Source organism: Pezoporus wallicus, unplaced genomic scaffold (genome assembly GCF_028554395.1).
Source record: "Pezoporus wallicus isolate ANWC-B61680 ecotype Strahan unplaced genomic scaffold, APGP_CSIRO_Pwel_v1 contig_3568, whole genome shotgun sequence".
Classification (NCBI taxonomy): Eukaryota; Metazoa; Chordata; class Aves; order Psittaciformes; family Psittacidae; genus Pezoporus; species Pezoporus wallicus.
Genome location: NW_026637826.1, coordinates 882,844 through 904,256, shown reverse-complemented (window position 1 = coordinate 904,256; position 21,413 = coordinate 882,844). Strand labels below are relative to the sequence as shown.

At 43.5% G+C, this 21,413-nt stretch overlaps 1 protein-coding gene across 4 annotated transcripts in view; it reads left to right on the top strand.

The window, feature by feature from the left end:
• MAPKAPK3 (MAPK activated protein kinase 3) overlaps positions 1-21,413 on the top strand; it is a 113,294-nt gene that overhangs the window by 58,873 nt on the left and 33,008 nt on the right. For 3 of the 4 annotated variants that reach the window (XM_057407691.1, XM_057407693.1, XM_057407695.1), the window contains exon 3: positions 6,777-7,127. In XM_057407691.1, the coding sequence (XP_057263674.1) occupies positions 6,903-7,127 (225 nt within the window). In that variant the 5' untranslated portion in view covers positions 6,777-6,902. Of the gene's footprint in view, positions 1-5,652; positions 5,788-6,776; positions 7,128-21,413 lie in introns of those variants that run through there. The other variant, XM_057407692.1, reaches the window with a different exon arrangement.

Below are 21,413 nucleotides of genomic sequence, written 5' to 3'. Positions count from 1 at the left end.
TGTAATCAAGACACACGGGTGATGGACTTACTGTTGTGGTTTTGATTTCCCAGCCTGGTGTGGAGTAATGGACAGGTCTCCAGCGTGTGGGTGAGCTGTGCCATGGAGGCGGCCGCATCTGAGCTGGTTCCATGGGAAGTGTGGGACAGCAATGGGCTTCGTTTCAGACTACAGACACCTTGGTGTTCCTGTAAGGACCTCACTGTATTCATTGTCCCTAGGCTTGCTGGCATGTGGTGGCCTAGAAGATGATTGCAGTCCCTAACAGATGCTTCTATGTTAGAGACTTTTCTGCCTGTATTAAATGGTGTGTTTCTGCAAAAACTGCATTCCTGAGAGGCCTGAAAGGCCACCCCGGACTATCAGACACTGTTGTCATACCACTAGCTGCAGGATATTTTTCAAATGAGAGATCAATTTCTTGTGTTCCACTGCAGCACAAAATTAAGCAGCATCTTCTGTAGATAGATTGGAAAACTTCTGATCTTTTGATTTATGATACTTTTATGAAAACCCCTGCTGTTTTATTTTTCTCTCTCTCTGCTGAAATGGAAATGTCCAACCCCCTCAGGAAATGCCTGACTCCCTCTGTACATAAGCCTTGTCCCAGAGCTCCTTCTGTTCTGGGGTCCCTGAGCAGCAACTCTTAGTAGAGGAGCAGGGATTGGAGCCTCCCAAAACATTTGTGATAAGCAAGACAAGGTATCTACAATAAGTTGTCTGAGTCCAGGATTATAAAAGCAACTGTTCTAGCCTCACCTGTATTTCTGTGGGAAAACGCCTGGTGAGTATGTGGGGATTACAGGGAGGAAGTGATTTTGAGGAACTGAGGTATCAGGACATGCTCTCCAGATAGTGAGACTGATGCTCTTGAGACTTCCTTTTCCTTCACTGGCAGCTGGTTCATAGCCACAATTTGTAATTCCTCCTAGAAACCATGTTATAATCCCAGGTCAGGGCAGAGGATTTGAGAATAAAAAAGAGGTAGTTCTAGTTTGGTGATCACAAAGCATGACGTAAACATCACTGACTATGAAAGAACTTTATAAGCTGGTGTTACCTCAGCTATGGAGAGAAAAGAGGTTGCTCTGTTTGCTGTTGAGCTTTCCCAGTTGTTTGCATGATAGAAACTGTTTCAATTTGTGGCCTGTTGTTGAGCTTTTCTCTCTCCCCCCCCCCCCCTTCTTTCTTGACTTTATAAGTCTGAGGCAGACATCTCCAGAGCAGAACTGCAAGGCAGGAGAAAAACATGTACATAGTCTCTCTTAAGACCACCGTGTACATGACAGACTACACTGAAGATCCTACAAGAAGCTTTTCTTCTCCCTCATATCACAATATTGTTCTGTAAAGCTGCCCTTCCTTTCTTTTAGTGTCACAGACGCAGTCTGAAGAACTTCCTGAGAGATTTAATAAGCTTTGTCTGACTGCAGCCTCCCAGTCAGACAAAGCTGTGTCCTCGCTTTAACCTGACAATACAAAGGACTTTCTCTTTGGTGACATCTATATAACACATCCCAGAGAGTGGATTTCTCATAACGCCAGAAAAATATAAATAGCTATTACTCAGAGGAAGGAGTGTTTCAGAAAACAAGTCACAATATTTTCAGCTGATGGTGATAATTTGTTATTATAGCTGATATTGATCTCCACAAGACACTGCTATCAAAGGACTGACCTCCATGCAAATCAGTTCTGTATGTAAACTTAGGTAACTGTAGCTTTCCAGTATTACTTTTCCAAAATAGGCTATCCCTTAAAGAATTTGATGACATCAGCTTTCTTAGCTCTCCAGATGACAGCAAACTCAGGTATTTCATTTCATTTTTGCTAAGAAACATGATATTTGAAAGTCTGAAATGTCTCTGAAACCAGATATTGCTGTTGTTGAATTGCTACAGCATGTTCAAAAGGCAGTGACAATAGCCAGTGGGATAGCCAAAATTAACCTGCTGTATTTCAACAGTAGTGCTTTCTGTGTGTAAACCAAGTATCTGTGATTTCCAGTACATTATAAGCTTGGACAGGGGAGATTTAGATTCAATATAAGGAAGTTCTTTACTGTGAGGGTGCTGAGGCACTGGCTTAGGTTGCCCAAAGATGTTGTGGCTGCCCCATCCCTGGCAGTGTTCAAGGCCAGGTTAGATGGGGCTTGGAGCAACCTGCTCTAGTGGAAGGTGTCCCTGCCTGTGGCAGGGGGTTGGAACTGAATGAGCTTTAAGGTCTTTGCCACCCCAAACCAGTCTTTGATTCGATGAAGTAAGGAACAAAGTGCTGGCTGTAGTACAATGCTGCACTTGATTAACACACTAGCTTACGGAAAAGGGGCTGCTTCCTCAAATCTTGTTCCAAGATTAGGGTCTTATTGTTTGGCTATTTTCTCCTATGAGCTACTCTTCTAGTTTGGGGCAAGGCAGGCACAGCTGAGCTACTAAATTCACTCTTGAAATAAGTTATTTTGTGTTGTTGCTGGTGGGAATTTTTGGTAAAACCAGGATTAATATTTAATTTACCAGTTTAGGGATTTTTGTGAGGATGAAAGAACTTTTGACACAGTGGGCTGTTACCCTGTAATAGTACTGTGCTTGGGTTCTTTTAAGCTTCAAAAAGCAAACATCGGTGAATAAATAAAAAGCCTCTTTTCAATGAAAAAAGTCCCCTGGCTCAGTCAGCTGCAGTGGGCCTGTCAGCATGGCCTCCATCAGTATGTCCAAAGGATGCTAACACAGCTTAACCTGCCATAAGCACGAGAGAAGCTGCAGGATTCACAGGTGTAAGTTTTTAATCTTATGAGATGTAATTCCTGGGGAGATGTAAAGGTGGCATTTAAAGCAGACATTGTGGGCAACGCTCCCGGAGCCAGACCAGGGGGCAGCTGCGGCCACTTTGCTTGCCTTTAGGATGCCAGAGGTGTTGGGGTGAAGTGGTTAACCCAGATGTTAACTCTAAGCTGTGTGCCTGGACCCAGAACGCTTGGCCCTTCCCAGGGCTTGTTAGGAATTATAAAACTTTAAGCAGCTCAAGAGTAGGACATTGCACAAAGGAATGTTCTTGGCTCTGTGCAAACTGCGCGTGGATTGCAAAGGCCAGGATTTATGAGTGTGGGAAGTTCAGAGCAGGTACCTGGCACAGGTCTGCAGGTCCAGTCCCCTAAGATGCCACACCAGGTCACTGTAGCAGTCATTTCACTGGTGCAGCACCCAAACCGGGCTGCCTTGGGGCTGCCCAGCATAGTCAGAGTAACTCTGAATAGCCAGTAGCAGCTGAGCATGATCAGGGGAGATGTCCGGTGGCAGAGATTCTGAAGTTAGCACAAGAGCAGGGGATGGTTTTGGCTGTTACAGTATCAGGTTGCATCTTGTCACTTGTGAAAACACTCTGTTAAAAAGACTTTTGATATTGAGAAAAACTGTCAGTCAGCAGTTTTAGAGGTTTTCTGCACATGATATTTGTGTTTTGCCTGGGGTAGAGGTATGTCTTGTGCTTGGACAGCCTATCCAAGACAAAAAATGCACACAGAAAGCAAGGGAATATATTTGCTCTTTGTTCCTCAGCTGTGGTTATCCTGGTGTACAGTGAGGCTGTTTGATCCTTGGGCTGGTGCTGGGAAGGCTTTTTCAGAGTTTATGGTGGGTGAAATTAGCAGAGGGTTGCTGTAAGGCCTTATTAACCATGATTCACACTGGAATTTTAAGGTCTTTGCCCTGATTAAATTATTACTGGTTCCTGGTAAAACAGTGAACTTTGTTAAGAGCATATACAGACAATACTGAGCAGTGTACCCAGACAAGCACAGCTTTCAGTAAGGTACCGTTTCCAGCAGTGACTTGAAAAATGTGTTTTGTATCCTACCAGTTGAACTCTTCTCAGTGGGAGACTGTTTGTAACAGAGACACGTAGAACCAAGTATTTTCACATGGAAGAATCCTGCCTTTATTCCCTCATCTTTCCTGCTTTCTTTCTAGGCAAAGCTAATTTTGTAGGAACTCATTCTTGTAATAGTTAGAGTCATAATTTCTTAATGAAATTCCTTGCTTCTGACACACTCTGTAAAAAATAGCAACCCCTTGGGTAGACATGTGTTTGGAATTTTTCGCAGTGTTTAATATTTCCCAGAATGGGACCATGAATTACCTTCTGCTAAACTCCAGTGTGCTGGTCATTGTAACTTCTGCTTGCTTTGGTCAGCCATAGACTTCTGTGTAAGAGTTAGAGGGGAAGATCAGAAGTGGGGTGGGCATGGGACCTTACACATCAGTGTGAGTGAGTATTTCTCAAATTATAGAATACAGAAGAGATCTGGGAGATTGAGAAGTTTTCTGAAGGGTCTGGCCCCCGGTGACTGAGAGCTGGCTACAGGACTATAGTTACCTCCTGCAAAGAGAAGGGAATTACCATCCAGGACAAATAAACCAGCCGGTACAGACAGAAGCCGTGGGAAGGGAAATAAGAGCAAGCTGCTGACTGCAGAACAGTGCTACTGAAGGTTTGCAGCCTGGGAGCTTACAGTTACGTATACATTTCCCTGAGATGTCACAGTGGGAGGTGGTGCAAAGCCTAAGAAGGCTGGAAGCCAAACCTGAGAAGGAAAGGCTGGAAATAGCTGGTTTCCTCTGGGATTTGATTAGCCCAGAATAGGTGAACAGAAGTAGGGGACCAGGCTCTCCAGTAGCTGAACTGCTGAACGCCTGGGAGGGAAACCTGAGGCAGAATAGCGGTAGCATCCTATCACGTGGCAATATGCTGCAGAGCTGCATCCTGCTAAGTTGAACTAGTTTTTATTCCTTGGAGAAAGGACTCATTAGCCCTTTTAATTATTTCCCTAACCGTCAGAACTCCAGATGCCGTTATGTTATGTAAAACGACGAATGTATTTTTAACTTGTAAAGCATGTGAACTTTAAGCTCTATCCAGTGATACAAACACAGCTCCATTTCAACACATGACTCATCTTCACATGGAGGAAAAACTCAGCGCTTCACATCCCTGTAACTGCACCCTGTGCACCAGTGAGGAGCGACAGTTGCTGTGGGAACCATCACTTTCAATATCCTGACTGTGCATACTGAAGCTCCCAAGGAATACCGACTGCTTATTTGGCAGAAAAGGTCGCCTTTAATAACAGCACCGGCTGTTTCGGTAGCCACAGCGCATGAAGGATCATAGTGTGTCCAGTATCGACTCTCTGGGCTTTGCTCCATAGCAACAGCCTCACCGTTTGACACAGGTTTCAGAGGGAACGTGTCGGCCCTTTCCCGTTCCTAAAAGGATGGCGCGGGGACGGGGACGGGGCCGGCGCTGCTCCCGACCTGGCCTGGCCTGGCCTTGCCTTGCCTTGCCTGGCCTGGCGTCGCCTCCCTCCCTGCCACCGCGCGGGCGCGCTGCGGCACAAACCCAGGGCCGCCGAGGCAGCTCCGTCCCCGGCCGCTTCCCCCGGTAAATGAGCGACGTGGCCGGTGCCTTAAAACCACCACGTTCCCCACCACCCGCTCGTCCGTCCCCGGGCACCGCCCGTCCTGCCCCACGCAGCCGCGGGGACGAGGCAGCTCCCCCCGCCTCAGCCCACAGGGGCCCGGTCCGGCCCGGCCCGAACCCGAAGGAGCCGCCGGCTTCCCTCGGGATGGGACCGATCCTGCCGGGGCCCCGCCGCAGGCAGGCTCCCCTTAGCGCAGGGGGTAGGCGGCGCGCACCTGCCCAGGGCGCCGGGGCGGGCCCAGGCAAACCCCGCCCTCCGGGACTCCGCACCGGGAAGCCTCGGCTGGGGCCGCGCCGCGCCGCCACAGGCAGGTAACCGTGCTCCGGCGGGCCCAGCGCTGGCCCCCCCCGTTACCACCCCGGCCGTCCCCCTCCGCCGCCTCCCCCCTGCGCGCCGCGGGGCCCGCCTCGCCTCGCCTCACCTCACCTCAGGGTTTCCCGCCCTCCTCTGCCGCGCCAAGAGGGGGCTGAGGGAGCCGCCTCGCTGGAGTTGCTGCTTCCCAGTCCGGGGCTGCAGTGTGCGGGGCGGGCCTCGGGCTCCTCGGCGTGAGCAGTGGCCTCGGGCTCCCCGTGCTGCCTCGCCTGCTCGTGGTTCAGCCCTCTTATCGGGGCTCGGAGGCCCTGGCAGCGGTTCCTCCCCCGGGGCTGCAGTCCGGAGAGGTCAGGGCCTGCTGGTCCCCAGCGGTGTCCGGCAGCTCCTCGCCTCTGGGAGCCATGCCGCTCTATTTCCACATACCCGAGTTCCTTGGGTGGTTTGATGGTCCCGTCAGTAATGCAGCACCTGCCCCACGCTCTATGGAGCGGGGAGATTTGGTAAGTGCTGGCCCAGCATCAGGCCTGATACCTGTCCAGGCAGTGCCCTTCTTGGGCTTAACCCAGGTATTTGTAGTTCTCTTGTGTAACTCGGATGAGGCAGGGGACTGTTGTGGAGGTTTCTCCCTAAAATGCTGAGGCAACAAGTTGTTGGTGCAGGTTTATAACTTCGTTGAATCAGAGGTTATCTCTGTTGTGTTATACACAGCTTAGCTGAGACCTTAGTTCACCACTCGGCATAGACACTTGTTGCAGTAAAAGAAGTAATGTATAACTTCAGACTGAGATACATATACATGTGTGTGTGAGTATTGGAATGAGGGTGACTGCTCTGTAAAACTAAACCAAGTATGCTTTCCTGAGGTGAACCTCCATTTCTGGTCTCTAGAGCCTGGTCATCTTGTTAAGAGAGGGAGAGAGAAAAGCAGTTGAGTGCAAGAATGATCAGTTGACATCAGTTGCTAATACCCATTTACATTTTCACTCAGGACTAAATGGCCAGCAGATGGACTGTTTGAAGCACTTGGTTTGACCAGCTGAGAGGAGGGACTTTGCTGAGGATACCCTACAGGGAATCTGTTGGGTATTGCTGCCATCTCAGACTCTTCCCTGATATGGAACAAAGTGAAGGTGAACAGGAATCGCAGCCAGAGAGTCACGCGGATAGCAAGAGCAGCGTGAAAGCCTTGCCTGGGGGAGAGGCCCATGTCAAGCTAGAGATAAAGAAACATGCAGTTACAGATGACTACAAACTCTCCAAACGGGTGCTAGGGTTAGGAATCAATGGCAAGGTACTGGAGTGTTTCAACAAGGAGACAGGCCAGAAATGTGCTTTGAAGGTATGTAGGCTTTTTCTTTATTTCTTTACTTCCAGTTTGGAGGCCAGAGTTCATTCCCAAGGCCCTGTAAAAGCTACTTGTTCTGTTGCTTCCTTTTCACAGAGCGCTGCTTGAAGGATTTGACCATGTGGAGACGTTTGCCATTACTTATAGGGCTGTAATGCATACTTGAGTCTTTTCCAGAATTTTCTGTGTGAGTTTCCAGAAGAATGTTATCAGCTGTGAATTTCTCGTGTTCATATTTATGAGACAAAAAAAGCGGAGGAGAGAGCAGTGTCGTGTGTTCTGTGAGAAAACTTGCTACATTTTGAATGAACATATTATGCAATACTTGGGAAGGAAACTATTTTGGATCTTGCGCAATGAAATAGCCCTAAATGGGGAAGTGTTTAAATGCTCATTTGTCTTCGGGCTTTCCTCCCTTTGAAGACTTTTCTTAAGGGGCATTTCTAGTTGTTTACTTGCTTATTCTCTGCTTTATTATTGTGATCCCTTTGCAGAAGGCTATTACCTGGCAAAGCACTGATTACACCAATATGCCAAGGAAGTTTAGTAGATATCTATGGTGATAAGTGCCACTTAAATAAATGGGGCAATAACCATTCTGTAGAGAACATAAAGCTTACCTGCCTTTTGCTCTGTGGCTTTTAAATTTGAAGACTTCTCTGATGCCTTTAAACCATATCATTAGGAAAAAAGCAGCCCAGTTGTGGACCAGAGTGGTTCTGTATGGTGAGACTAAAAAACAGCTGAAGTAATTGTCATGGGAATTCCTTAAGAAAGCTACCAAGTCCTTGCTGGTGTTAACCTGATTAATTGGGATGTTCAGAAGGCTTTTGGATACCCTTCATTTTGTTAAACCTCACAGTCCGTGCTTGCTGACAGCAGAACAAATCTGTTAGTGGTCACGTAAGAGGTCTGTCAGGGTCTGGGTAGAGTCTTATCTTTACTAAGCTACGACTATCCCCAGCAAAGCCCTTGAACTGTGATGGAGCAAACTGGAAATACCTGGTAGCTTTGTGTATTGAATAGGTTTTTAACAGAGAACTAGGAAAGCTTATAATATGGTAACATGCTGATTAATTCACATGTTTCCAGCACTCGTTTTCTTTATGACACTGGTTTTTGTATTGGCATCACGTAGCTGACTCAGTTTGTCATGGGGATACAGGAGATTTTGGTAAACAGACTGGAACCACTGGGGTTTTGCGCCTGCTTGGGGGAATGTCAGGTTTTTACAACTCTGAGGTAATCCGTTAATCAGATCTGTCTGAAGTGCTATCAACATTAATTTCTCTACTTGGCATACTGTGATGAAGGATAGTAGCTAATACTGAAGCCATTCTCCTGTTTTGAAGAGTTCAGTGGGTTTGTTGCTAATTATAGACCATTCATACTTCAAAAGTTTTACAGTCATAAGGGCTGGAAGCATTTTAAAATGGAGTTGCTTCCAGAGCACAATCCAGTGGTAACAAGTGTGTTCCGGAGCAAATTCTGTAACTCTGAGATCAAATAGGAAATAAATCCCTATGGATGGTAGCATCTACTTAATTAGTCTCTTAGAGTTGGGTGGGGAGGATAAGAGGACTAATGTTGCTGTGCCCTGAGAGTGTCCTATGACTGGTGGAGAGGAGGAACCTACAGCAGATCCTCTTAATACTAGCTTCTGTTCAGCATTGGTTGAGTTGGCTGGCTCTTCTCAGAACTTTTAATATATATAAAGGACCAAAGTACCCCCCTGTTCGCAAACTGGAGTTTTGTTAGGAGTGGCGAATGTATCACTAAATTGTTATATATATGTGTTTGTCATCTTCACCGGTCCAGCTCTGGAATATCTGCACTTTTCTTCTGAAAGGGACAGAAATGCTGAGATTTTGTGAGTTCTTGAGGGAGTTTAAATGGCAGATAATAGTTTGCTGCTTGCATGTATGTGTTTCTCATCATTATGTGTTCAAGATCTGAATAAAAAGTTAAATATGCAATTAAGTAAAACTGCCAGCAGCCCAGAGAGAATCCACTATTCTCTCCAAAGATGATCTAATGAGAAGATTACCCAACAAGGAAGGATAAAAACTGTGCTTGGTTAATTGGCAAGAATAGAAAGATCTTTTCCTAGCCCTGGAGATATTTGCAGGGATGAGAATATTCAGAGGGATTTTTTCTGCTGTTTCTTGTAAAACCTGAACTGTGCCACACTGATCCCAGACCTGCTCCAGATGAGATTTCAGAGCAAACCATCCAGTCAAACCTGCTCCAGATGAGATTTCAGAGCAAATCATCCAGCCAAAACAGTTATGGAAGAGGGACAAGAAAATTAGGAATGTTGAGAAACAGCCTCAGTGCAGAATCCTTTGTGGAGGGACAGTAGGGCCTTGGCATTTCTTCTGCCTTGCCGCTGCTCATACTTCCTAGGTGTAATGGCAGGGTTGTCGTTAACTTACAGGAGTAGAAAGTGGAGGCTGATGAAGCTGTCGCAGGAAGAAAACAGCTGGCATGACAGGTAAAGAGAAAAAGGGGAGCTGGATGGAATTTTATTCTCTGAAGGCTGCTTGTGCAGAAACTGTTGATATCTATGTATATTTGTGGGCAAATACTTCAGGCATGAGCGTGCTCACTGTAACCTACTCCTGGGAAAGGAAAAACATCACTCCTGCTGCTGAAGATAAAGCATAATAGTTTGTTCCCCTTCACACCATACTTGTCCATTAAAGCAGCTTCTGACTTGGCAGATGGCATTGCTTTCTGCCTGCAGGTTTTCTTTTATATGGGAACAAACACAACACAGCCAGGATCTGGATGGAAATTACTCAATGGAAGGAATTTTAACTGAGGTACTCGAGAGGAAAGAGCTCCAACAGGCAGAAACATTCATCCCCAGAGCCAGGTGTCAGTCAAGCACTACATACTGGAATTGGGAGGTCCCTGTCATCTTCTTTAGCCTGTGTCCATAATTGGGCCTAGTTAGAATGTCACTAATCATTTTAGAGTGGGAAAATACAAGACATCCTCTCAGAGTTACTGCAGGGTTTTGTCATTCCCCCGCCCGCCAAAAGTATTACATGGCTCGGTTTACTCTGCTTGGCATTGTGATTTGCCACACGCATTTCCAGTGTGCTTTCAGCTTTGTTTCCTTAGATTGAAATGCCACACGCATTGCTGTCCTGCTCCAGAAAATCTCATCTGGGTGCTCACTTAGATTCATAATGGCATTTTGTGAGAGCATGAGGATTCAGAAAAGTAGCAGCATAAACAAAACTGCTGTGCAGGGCTGGCCTTCTAGAAGGCAGCTATGTGTTGGTCTCTCTTTCTCTTACAAATAGAAAACCTTCTCAGAGCTCTCCCCATAGTTGATCCAGAAATAGCAGTCAAGTGAAGTCTAGTCACACTTCTAATTTTATCTCTTCTTTGCCAGCCTGCCCCCTTCTGTTCACTTTACCTTTTGGGGCTAAAATTTAACCTCCACTCCTTTAACACTCTGATCTGCTTGAGTGTTCTCTGCTGCTCTTCACACTTCTCCCTGTTTTTAGGGAGAGGAGGAGACCAAAATAGCTGACTACCTGTGAGGATAAATGTGAACTCTTGGGATTTGCCTCCCATTAAAGAAACCCTAACCTACACTTTCTTGTTCTTTCTTTCTTTTTCCTTTACTTTTTATTTTTGGCACAAATTCCTGCTATGTGGTGTCAAAATAATATTTCAATGACCTACTTAATTTCTGTGAAAGATGATAGAAATAACTCAGAGTGGGATTGAGGAAAGAGAGAGAGTGTTCTGCAGGGGTATAGGGACTTCTCTGCATCTGTAGCTTGAGGACTTTGGTGAATGGTTCAGAATGTCAAAATAGTGTTAAGTGTCATTATTCACCTGCAATAAACAGATGTTGCTGCTTCCCAGGAGAAGAAAAGGAAGGACAATTTGGGCATAGCAGCAAAACAAAGACCCTTGGAACTTCAGGAGACCAGAGTACACTGGTTATGAGCGTATTGGTACTTTTGGTATGGAAACTCTCCTGAATAACAGTGTAGCAGTTGTGAAGTACTTCTCCCCTAAGCCCTGTGCCTGTACTGCAGCTGCCTTCCAGGCGTCTGAGACTTCTAGCTTAAGGTGGAGTATATATGAATGGACCTGCTAGTTCATAGAATTGCAGAATCATTTAGGTTGGAAAAGACCTTTAAGACCACGAAGTCCGACCGTTAGCCCAGCACTGCCAAACCCACTACAAAACCATGTCCTTAAGTGAACATCTACGCATAGGCCTTATCCTGTAGAACAAGCAGTGAGTTGAGCAATGACCTGCCTCGTGGAAAATGCCCTGTGCTGCTAAGTGCCAACAGTACAGTGTATGTGACTGCTGATTTGAAGACAAATAGGTGAAGCCCAAATGTTAAGTAAAGCAAAAAGCAAACACAAAAATTAGTAGGCTCTTTGCCTTTTAGATTTAACATTAGTGAATTTGATTGAACATTTGATGAATGATACAAATTCTGATCATGGAGTAGGAGGCTCTGCTGTTATTCATAAGAGTATTAGCATAGCTTTGTGATTAGAAGGAAGGGAAACAGGTAATGGAGAAAGAAATTTTGCAGAAGGAAGTCCTGAAATGACTTGGAAGGCACACAGAGGATTATATAGAGAATGTTGTTCTGCTTTCCAAAGTGGAATAACTGTGAAGAAAGGCAGTCATTCTGCATCACCTCAATTTCATTTAGTCTAGAGCTACATTTCTGCATTTCACTCAACTTTAATGTTTCTGGTTGCATTAAGTAATACTACATCACATAAGCTAATTACTGGATAGTCTGTTTTCAGTTAGTATACCCTGAAGTCAGGTCATGGTTGCTCACAACTAGAAGACTGTACAGGTTGAAGTATTTGTTTTGTAAGTTACTTAAATAGCTGTTACTTGTAAAATACCCTGTTTATTGTCTGAAATAAGATGATGTTTAAGGAAAACAAGGAAGCAATGGAGAACACAATGCATACAGTGAAAACAAAGTTATTTTAGGCTGATGATTGATTGTAGAATAGGAAATTTTAACAGTCTTCTTAGGTGCTATAGAGGGCATTTTTAGAAGAGAAAAATATTATGCCAGATTAGGAATGAAACATTTCAGCTTCTTTAGAATTAGGAGGAATACGTTGTACTAAGCTAGAACTGTGGTGGGAACTCAGGGGTCCCAAGTGTTGGTTAGGTTTTGTGCTGGATGAAGGAGCTCTTGCTTTAGTGGAGTGACTGTATGTTTCTGGAGGAAATGAGCACTTTCTAGTGAAGTATTCTGTAGTTTCCTTTTACCTACCGTGTTTCCTGTAGCCTGTTTATACTGGCTTATCTAATGCTACAGGACATTCATGTCAGTAATGCAGCTGAGTATGAGTAATAAACTCCAGGAGCTGTGTATTGTAGATCAAAGCCAGATACGGTGTAGAATGAATATGAGTTCAGAAAAGTTCTAGCTAAATGGCAGCCCTGAGGCTGGAGGAGTACCTGAAATATGGATAGCATGAGACTGGTCCTTGAATTTTATCCTTCAGTGCCAATCTTGGTAAGTATTACGTAAATATGCATAAAACACCTAAAATAACATCCAGTCGATTAAAAAGTGGGTCGTTTCTACTGCTACAAGAGTTGCTTTTTAAACCAGTGAGTCATTCAAGACCTGAGTCTTTGAGCACTTTGTTTGTATTTGGACCAGAATGGCACCTTCAGGAGTGTCAGCTAGACCAGTTAACTTAAAAAACGTGGACTTTATCAGTTTACTTTGAAGATCTGATATTCTTGACTGGTCTTCTTATTTGAAATAGAGCAAATAAATAATAATAAGATAAAAAGAAGACAGGCTTGGTCTGATATAATAAAACCATGTGGAGTAAATTCTTACAAGGTTCAGTGGCACTTCATGAAGCCTAAAAAGTGCAAGCAGAAAGACAAATGTTATAAAGCAATAAGACATCTTGGAAAAAAAAAAAAAAAAACAAACCCAAAACTATGTTGATGCTGCTTTGCACCTTCTGTGTTCTCTTGCAGTCTACGAGCAAGCTGGCACAAGTTATACCCTGACTTGTGTAGCAGCAAAGCTTGGGAAGATCAAGGTGTGTTGCCCTGCCTTCAGTTGCAAAGATCTGAGAAAGTATTCTAGATATGTGCCTTATTTCAACTGCGAAGTTTCTAAAGGGAGAGCATACATGTGTGTTGGTCAGACAGGACTAATGAAGTGACATCCTTTCTGGACTAGAAGAGCCCTTCTCTTTGTCTTTCCCTCCTCCCCTTAGAATCTAAATCCCCCTATTCCATTTAATTTAAGTAAAACCTTGCTGATTCATGCTAGCTGGGAGACTTCTTACAGATAACTAGATTTTGCAAATCAGCTTTAGTGGAAGGGAACAATAATTTAAAGCGTTTTAAAGTTCATTTACAAGACAAGTGTACTTCAGCCTCATTGACTTACAGTGATACCATCTAAAGAGATGGCCGGACTGGAAAAAACTCACAGCAACTTTCCAAATTTTGGGGGAACTGGGGCCACAACAGAACATCATGGCTCACACACAGCTTTCTTTTCCTTAGTATATTTTTCTCTGTTTGTGGCAGCAGCCTGGTCTGAGAATAAATGACTTGTCATGATATCTTGCTGCCAGTTAAGTCTCAACAGAATAAAGAGATTATCTTCATGCTGTGATAAATTCATGCATAGAGAAGGAAGACGTCACTGTCATTGGGAGGAAGAGCCAGTGTGAATTTAAGTAAGTTAATAGATGAATCTCTTGCACATAAAGACCGTTTTGTTTTAACGGTATCTAGTGATTATTTCCTTTCTAAACAACAACAGCAACAGCAAAAAAGATGCAATCATTGATTTATTTAATTATTATTTAATTATGTGCTACATTTTGGTATTTGCTTGACCCTGAGAAAGTTCCCATTTCTCATATGGTGTGCATGTTTTCTTGTTAGAGTTTTTCCATGTTAAATATATCTTTAGAACACCAGACTATAGGATTATGTGTAATACTGTAATAGCAAAAGTACAGCTGTCTGCATAGCTCCCCTCATTGCTTTGGGTACAGTGAAGTTCTGTGAAGGATTTGTGTTGTGGCTGTTATGCTGTGAGAAGACATGGCTCCGTTCATGGAAAGGGAGGTGGCAGACATAGGCCACTGTTGTAGATGACCTGTTTGCTTCATTGGAAAACCATGAGAATGCCTTTCCATCATTATCGGTGAAAGCTGGTGGTGCAGTCTGTCTGGATTAGAGTGTATAAACTGTGTGGATTGTGGTATTTTACACAGACTTCCTAAGTACTTAAGATGATTCAAAGCTCCGTAAATGAGATTAAGCTGTAACACTCCAGCATTTTAATACCTCAGGAGTGAAGGGGGAGAGAATTCTCCTTCAGCATGTCAATCACGCATGGCCCACTAGTTCTGAAGCTTTGTAATAGATGGCATTTTGTACTGAGGCTTTCATGGCCTTTTTTGAGAGAAAAAGCAAATATTAAATTAACTAATCTTTCCTCTAGAAAAGTTTGCTGCTGAATGTACTTAAAAAACCCCAAACAAACCACCCCGAATGTGCCATCTTTAGGAGTGATTTCAGATGTTCTGGCTGAGGAGCCGATCTTATTAAACTTGCACTGTTCGCAGATCTTCAGTCTTGCCAGTTCAAACTCTGGCTCTTCTCCATGGGCTTTTTCCCAGGATTATTTTTTTTGCTTTGCATACTCTCCTAACTACGCCGGCGCTCCAAGGAACAGGCCCTGAGGCAGCTCCTGGGATCTGAGTCAGCTGGGGCTGAGGACAGATTTATTAAGCCTATTGTAAGGGCTCAGAAAAACTGTTTAGATTTGGGGTATTTTTGGACAGCAGTGCTCAAATACCTGAACTGGATAGGGGCAGGGTGTGGAGCGACTCGTGCTCCTCACCCACTGAACTGTCTTGAGTGGTGGAATTCAGGTTGCGGCTTGTGGTTTACTAGGTGTGGATCAGCTGTGAGCCTTACGAAAGCTCTGGAGCAGTGATTTGTAGCTGCTCCTGCTTTCTGTTGTACAGTAGGGTGGAGCTGGGTTTTAGTTTTGTTTTCAAAGGAGAGCAGTTAAGAACTGGGTAGGGAGCAACTGCCTCACACCTGATGGGGCTCCTTAGCACCAAATCTACCGTGAATTTCAGGGGTGAAGAGTCCTTAAAATCCCGTTTGCAGTGCCATAAGGCCTGACATTCAGAGCTTCTGTAGCTGCCAGTGTGGTGCTTGCTTGTAATTCTAGCGATGACAAATCCTATTCTTTACTTGCTTCATTTTTAACCAATAATGTATTTCTTTTTCTTGTAAAGGATGAATTTCTCTCCGGGCCTTATTCCGCTTTCCCACATGTTGCTGGTAGTCAATGTGGCTTTGTCAGAGCAGTCTGGTTTCCAAGCAACGGGGCTGTAACCCCAAAGATGTCAGTGCTGAAGGTAGGGAGGGGAGGGGGCTGCAGTTTCTGGCTCAGCTGCCTTGCCACAGTGGAGGCCCTTGCTGCAGCCACGCTGCAGTACAACATCTCCATTGTCTCTTTGAAGCGTAAAAGCCTTTCATTTTGTTCTACTCTTCCCTTTCCAATCAATTTACAGTCAAAATTTGACACTTGGGAGGATGACAGGACTTGATGGTTCCTTGATGCTTAGAAGCTTCCTGTTCTTTCAAGCACTCTGTTCTGAAGGGCGCTGCTCTGTCCACTGCTTTTCAAAGAGTTTGTTGGTGAACAAAATAGCACTTGCAGTCACACAAAACTTGTAGCAGTAAGTTTGTGATAGAGGAGAGTTGAGCACCATTCTTTTTGACACATATTCGATGTCTGCTCATGAATGATAACATGAAAAATGATCAGTCCTTTTACGATGCCCAGTAACGTGAGACCTGCTCTGATTAAACCTGCTTGGATGGGTTTTCTGAGGCACTCATCCCCTTAGGATGGGAACTCAGCCTTGTGCCTATTGAACTTGGAAAATTGCATTGGTTAAAAGCACTTTCTCATACACAGTTAACCTGTGAATTTCATTGCCTCAGGAGGTGAATGGTAGCAATGCTGTGAAGATCTTGAGAGAGAGCATCACTGCTCTGAGTATTGCCACATTAAAAAAACAGTTTCAATAAACCATACAAGTATCCTTTTGGATCATATTGTTACAACTTGTAATTACAAACCTGTCAGGCTAAATAATGAAACTTTGATCTTCAGAAGGCCTCTCATGTGTTAAGTGTATTTTACACCTTGCTGCTGTGGGTGGATGAGGAGAGGGAGGAGGAGCTTCAGGCTCAGCTTTGCAGGTGGCTGTGGCTTTGGGTAATGTCCATCGCTTGCATAATAGTTTCATCTAAGGGTGTGACTTCCTGGGAAGTTGTTCTTGTCTGAACTAGGGTGTAAACATAAAGTGAGATTGATTTTTTTCACAATGGCTGTTCATATTTAGATCCCTGTTTGTTGAGGCTTTTTTTTTCCCTCTAATGAAGGGCAGGGCAGGAAAGCACTTTACTAGACCTGACCCATGGAAATGCAAACAGTGTAATGTTGGAACTTCTTTCCTGGCTCATTCTGGTGCTTTTTTTCATCTTTAATAGAAATTATGGTAAAAAAGCAGCTAAACTCAGAAGCTGAAACGTCAGTGAAATGGGAAATGAATGCTTTAAACTACCTCAAATACATGATGAAATCACATACCCAAATGCAGATATGGTTTTAATTCAAATCTTGGATGCCTATTACTAATTTTTAAAGACTAAGCTTTGTATCTGCAACTTAGAATAGAATCACAACCTGCTTTTGCTAACTGCTTGTGTTCTTACTTTTTGTTTCTGTCACTTAACAAGTATCTGGCTCTGCTCTGGAGTTTTCGGTGTACAAGTTATTCTTCCAGAAGGCAAAATCTCTGGATAGGTGTCTTGTCTACTGGAATTGCATGTTTTGCCAGGTTTATCACATTTAGTTGGGTGGTTTTTCAGTTTGTTTTCTTTATGTTTGGAAACCTACAAAGTAGCATCTCCCAGGATTTCCAGCACCAGAGTGCAGGGAAGCAGACTAACAAGAGAGTGGTGGATGAGGAAAGGTCAATTAATTTAGAAACAGTCTCTGTTCTGGTGGATTGGTATCAAGTGGATTTTTTCCTCCAGTCTTTCAGCTCTGTAATAACTTTTTCTTGGTGCTGAGATGCTGTGATTAAAGGCTTCCTGAAGGCAGAGGGAATGAGGGCAGCTTTCAGTTCCAGCTGTATTTCAGAAACCCTGATTGCCAGGCATGCCTCTGTTTTGGCAGGTGAGTGTAACTGCCTTGACTAGACCTGGGCCAATATGCCTGTTACTGTTGAAAAATGGGATGCGAGACTCAAGATCTGCAAAACCTAACCTCTTACTGCAGTAGGCAGGAGGAGAAAACAGCAGTATACATTACTGATAAAAGACTTTATACAAGAGCAATTAACTCTGAGACTTTCCCACCTCTCTGCTGTCTGAATCACTGTTGTGGAGGTGTGAGGGAGGGTGAATGACTGCAGCGTTGAGTGTTTGTGCACAAAAGCCAAGTCTCACAGGAGAAGTACGGAGAAAGTTCTCACAAGTGTTGGTTCAATAAAACAACCAACACAGCGATAATAATCTTTTATTAAATCAAAATACCACAAACTGGTTCTTGGTATCCTTGACAGTCTTGATTTTTTGGCAGTAAGAGTTAATAATGAGGTAGGACTGTTTAATTTAAAAACTATAGTAGAAGTTCACCTGCATCCTACAAGGGAAGGGGCGTGTTTCACAGGAGAGAATTTCTGCAGAGGGAGAGGGATATGAGCTTGGAGCCTGGGTAGTCAAGTCAGTGTGAGAAAGGGCTGTGTGACAGTTCCCTAAGGGTAGGCTGGGAAAGCATCCATGATCCTGCTGAACATGGAGTTTCTCATATGTCATCTCTTCCATCTACCCCAAGCATCAAAAGTCATGTGGAGGCTGGTGCTCTCTGCTTTTATTCAGGTAAACTTTGTGAACTCAGACACCTGAGCCTGTTCAGTGTGCTGTGACCTAGTACTGTGCTGAACAACCATTGTCTAACACAAGCTGTGTGTGTTCCGGATATGCTTTCTTCATTCCTTCATCTCTGTTGAGGATGCTCTGGCACAGCAGACCAAAGTGGTCATTTCTGTCTTTTAAAACTGATCTACTGACCTGCATTTGAGCAAGTTAAAGCAGGGATGACTTGGGATTGTTAATATCGCTGCTAGTCACCAACTTCTCATGTGCACAACACACCACCTACATCACTGAGGAATGCTGCGCTCTTTTACATTCAAAATGAGTAACGTTAATGTGTTCCATCCTCACTTGGTTTCCTGCTGTGTTAGGGGATTACCAGTAGACAGCTGCATGTTATTTCTCCTTTCTGTGTACAAGAGCATTAAATGCTCTTTGGTTGAGATTAGCCATGTTAATATATTATTAATATGAATCAAGATTCTGTTTTATGGTTGCTTCTTATTACCCAGGGGTTCCTCACCTTCTCTGAAGGATGGTGTCTTTCAAAGCTTCCCAGTACATCAGGCTTTTTTGTAAAAGAGCTTACCAGAGTAAAGTCCCCTCGATTTCAAGTACGTAACTTCAGAGGATCCAAAGGGGGAATGCTTTTTCTAATGTGCTGATTCTACTGAGAAATCAGGCTGCATTGAGTTGTCTTAAGCTGTCTGCTGAAGCCTTCAAATAATACTTTAATTAAAAAATAAATTAATCATTTACCCTTTCATACCACATTTAATCTAAATCTTCAAGTTATTAATCAAAATACCTTATGCCTTTGGACTTTAGTCAGTCTTTAGATTCCTTTGTGAATTTTGTTGCATGATCACACAGAAGTCTTGACTGATATTTTGCATTTCAGTTTGTGTCTTCATGGAGTGATTGGTGTCCCTGCTGCAAAACCCATGAGGATTTTCTTCTTCTCTGATTCCTTTTTAAAAATAGATTAAAGTTAGAAGGGATTTTCTTAAATGACTAAAATCCTGTTCAGATTCTGAGCTGTGCTGATGCTGTGTTTACTGGTCACTCATCATTGCCATCAGGAGCAGTGATCTCTTTCCCAGTTCAGGATGACTGATTAGCATTAATGGTTTATAGCTGAGTGCTTGTCTTTTAGGAAATATTTCTTGGGAGCCCAAAATCAGTATTCCTGGGACCTCTGACATCCTCCTTCATGCCTGGGAGAACTTCATCTGCAAGTACTCGTGGTTTTGTGCTTTTATTCGGTTCATTTCAGGCACTTCTCCATGTTTTTTCTTCTGTGTAATAAGGGCAGAAGTCGATTCCCTTCTCTTCCACCCCCACCTTTTTCTGCTATTCATTCTCTGGAAAGATTACATTTTAACTGCTTAAATGTCAGTAAATGTCAATTTTTCCTTCCACCCCAAAACTTCCATTTTATTATTAACAATTATCTGAGAGGAAAGTAATGTCAGACACTGCTCCTCACAGTTCTTCCCTTTTGCTTCTCTCAGATCCATTTAGCATTCAATAAATAGAAGCTGTACTTCCAAAGTAGGATTAAATTTGCTGTTAATCTTCTTCCAAACACCTAAATTAGGAGTTTTCAGTATTGAATTTTTCATATAATAAGTCCTACATTGAAGAAGAAAACAGTAAAATTGCTTTAAATATAAAACAAGTATTTGCATTCATTTTCTGAGGCCAGGTAGAAGTGATTTTCTTCGCAGTTGATAGGCTCCCCAATTAGTTTTTAATGATTCCTTGGGGTTTTTTACTAGTTACATGTAAGCTCTGGTACATTATTTGCTTGTTTCTTGTTTTCTGAAATCATAGCTCTTGTTAGGCCAAAGTAAAATACGCTGGGTTTTTTGCATGTTTGTATATATCTTTGTGTGAGAACATGAGGGCCAGAATTTGTGTTATATAGAAAAAGGGTCACAAATAAACCTTAATTAAAGGGAAGTGTAGCCCACTAGAGGCTTGTTTGCTAAACACAACTATCCAACAAAATGAAACTTGCAGGATGAGTAACTAGACTGAAAACGTTACATTCCTTTTTGCCTTCTTCCTGAAAAGTCTGTTGGAGTTTGGCTTGTATTAGTAGTTCAGTTTTGGCCTTCTCTTTGTTTTCTAACTGACTGTGAAAATAGAAGTCAGTAAGCATTGCTGTCTTTAGGAAATACTCAGGCTTCCATGCATAGTATAAATCAAGGATATAGGAAGTAGTCCTAAAATAGATTGCATACCGCTGCTGCAGTTCAACATAACTGTGCTGCATTTGTGCTTCTGATGATGGGGTGGTAACCCATGTTTCTCTGATTTAACACTGGGGCTGTGAGGTCTATGTTCCAATTTCAACATTTACATTTTCTGTCTATTCACACAGAATCACAGTTTGCATCTTAAAAGCTGCCAAATGCGTGACAAGAAAAAAGTTGTATCTGTGAAGCTTTCACTGTCTAGTATATACCAAAGTTTACTGAGTTATTTTGTTTAAGTGCTGCTATGGGAGACTTGGAGGAGTTATGTTCATCCAGTACTTAAACTGTTTGGCCAAATGCAAACAGTTGCATATTACATGCGGTTGTTACTTTTCCATGCAGTTTTAAAAGGGTTGGAGTGCATTGGGGAAATACTCCCTGTGTGTGTTTCCCCCTAGGCTGTGTTATGAGTAGTGCATTATGTTGTACTGAGCAGCAATGTTGCCTACCTGCAGAGCTGTTCTGGGGTACACATCTCCAGAGCAACTGCCTGTAAAGGACAGGCTTTGATTACACAGGAACAAGGGGTGTGTGCATGTGTTCTAACTGTGCATGCTCTCCACTAATCTGAGTTTTCCTTAACACATAGTCAGGTAGGTCTTCCAGGATGGCATCTTCCTTACCACCTTTCAGGTGGCTTCTCTGTTGAGGTTGTCACAGGTATAAAGGTGAGAGAGGATGATGTGGAATGATGACCTCGCAGATGATAAGAAAGTGCCCAGCTCAAGCTCTTAGCTAGAGGGCTGTAACCTGAAGTTGAATGCAGGTATCAAAGACTGTAGTCTTCTGTAACCTGAAGTTACAACATCTCATTCTGTGTGAGCAGTAACAATTTATATAGTGTCTGGAGTTAGCTGATTGAAAACATGAGCCAACTGTTAACACTGCCTTCCAGGAAGCTTGGCTGTGCTACGAGCTGCTTCTACGCACTGTACGTCAGCCGCCTTCCCCTTGCTCTTACTGTTGAGCTGGGGTCTCTGCTGAAGCAAGAGACATAAGCATTAGACAAAGCCTAGCACAGAATTGGCCCAATAGTCT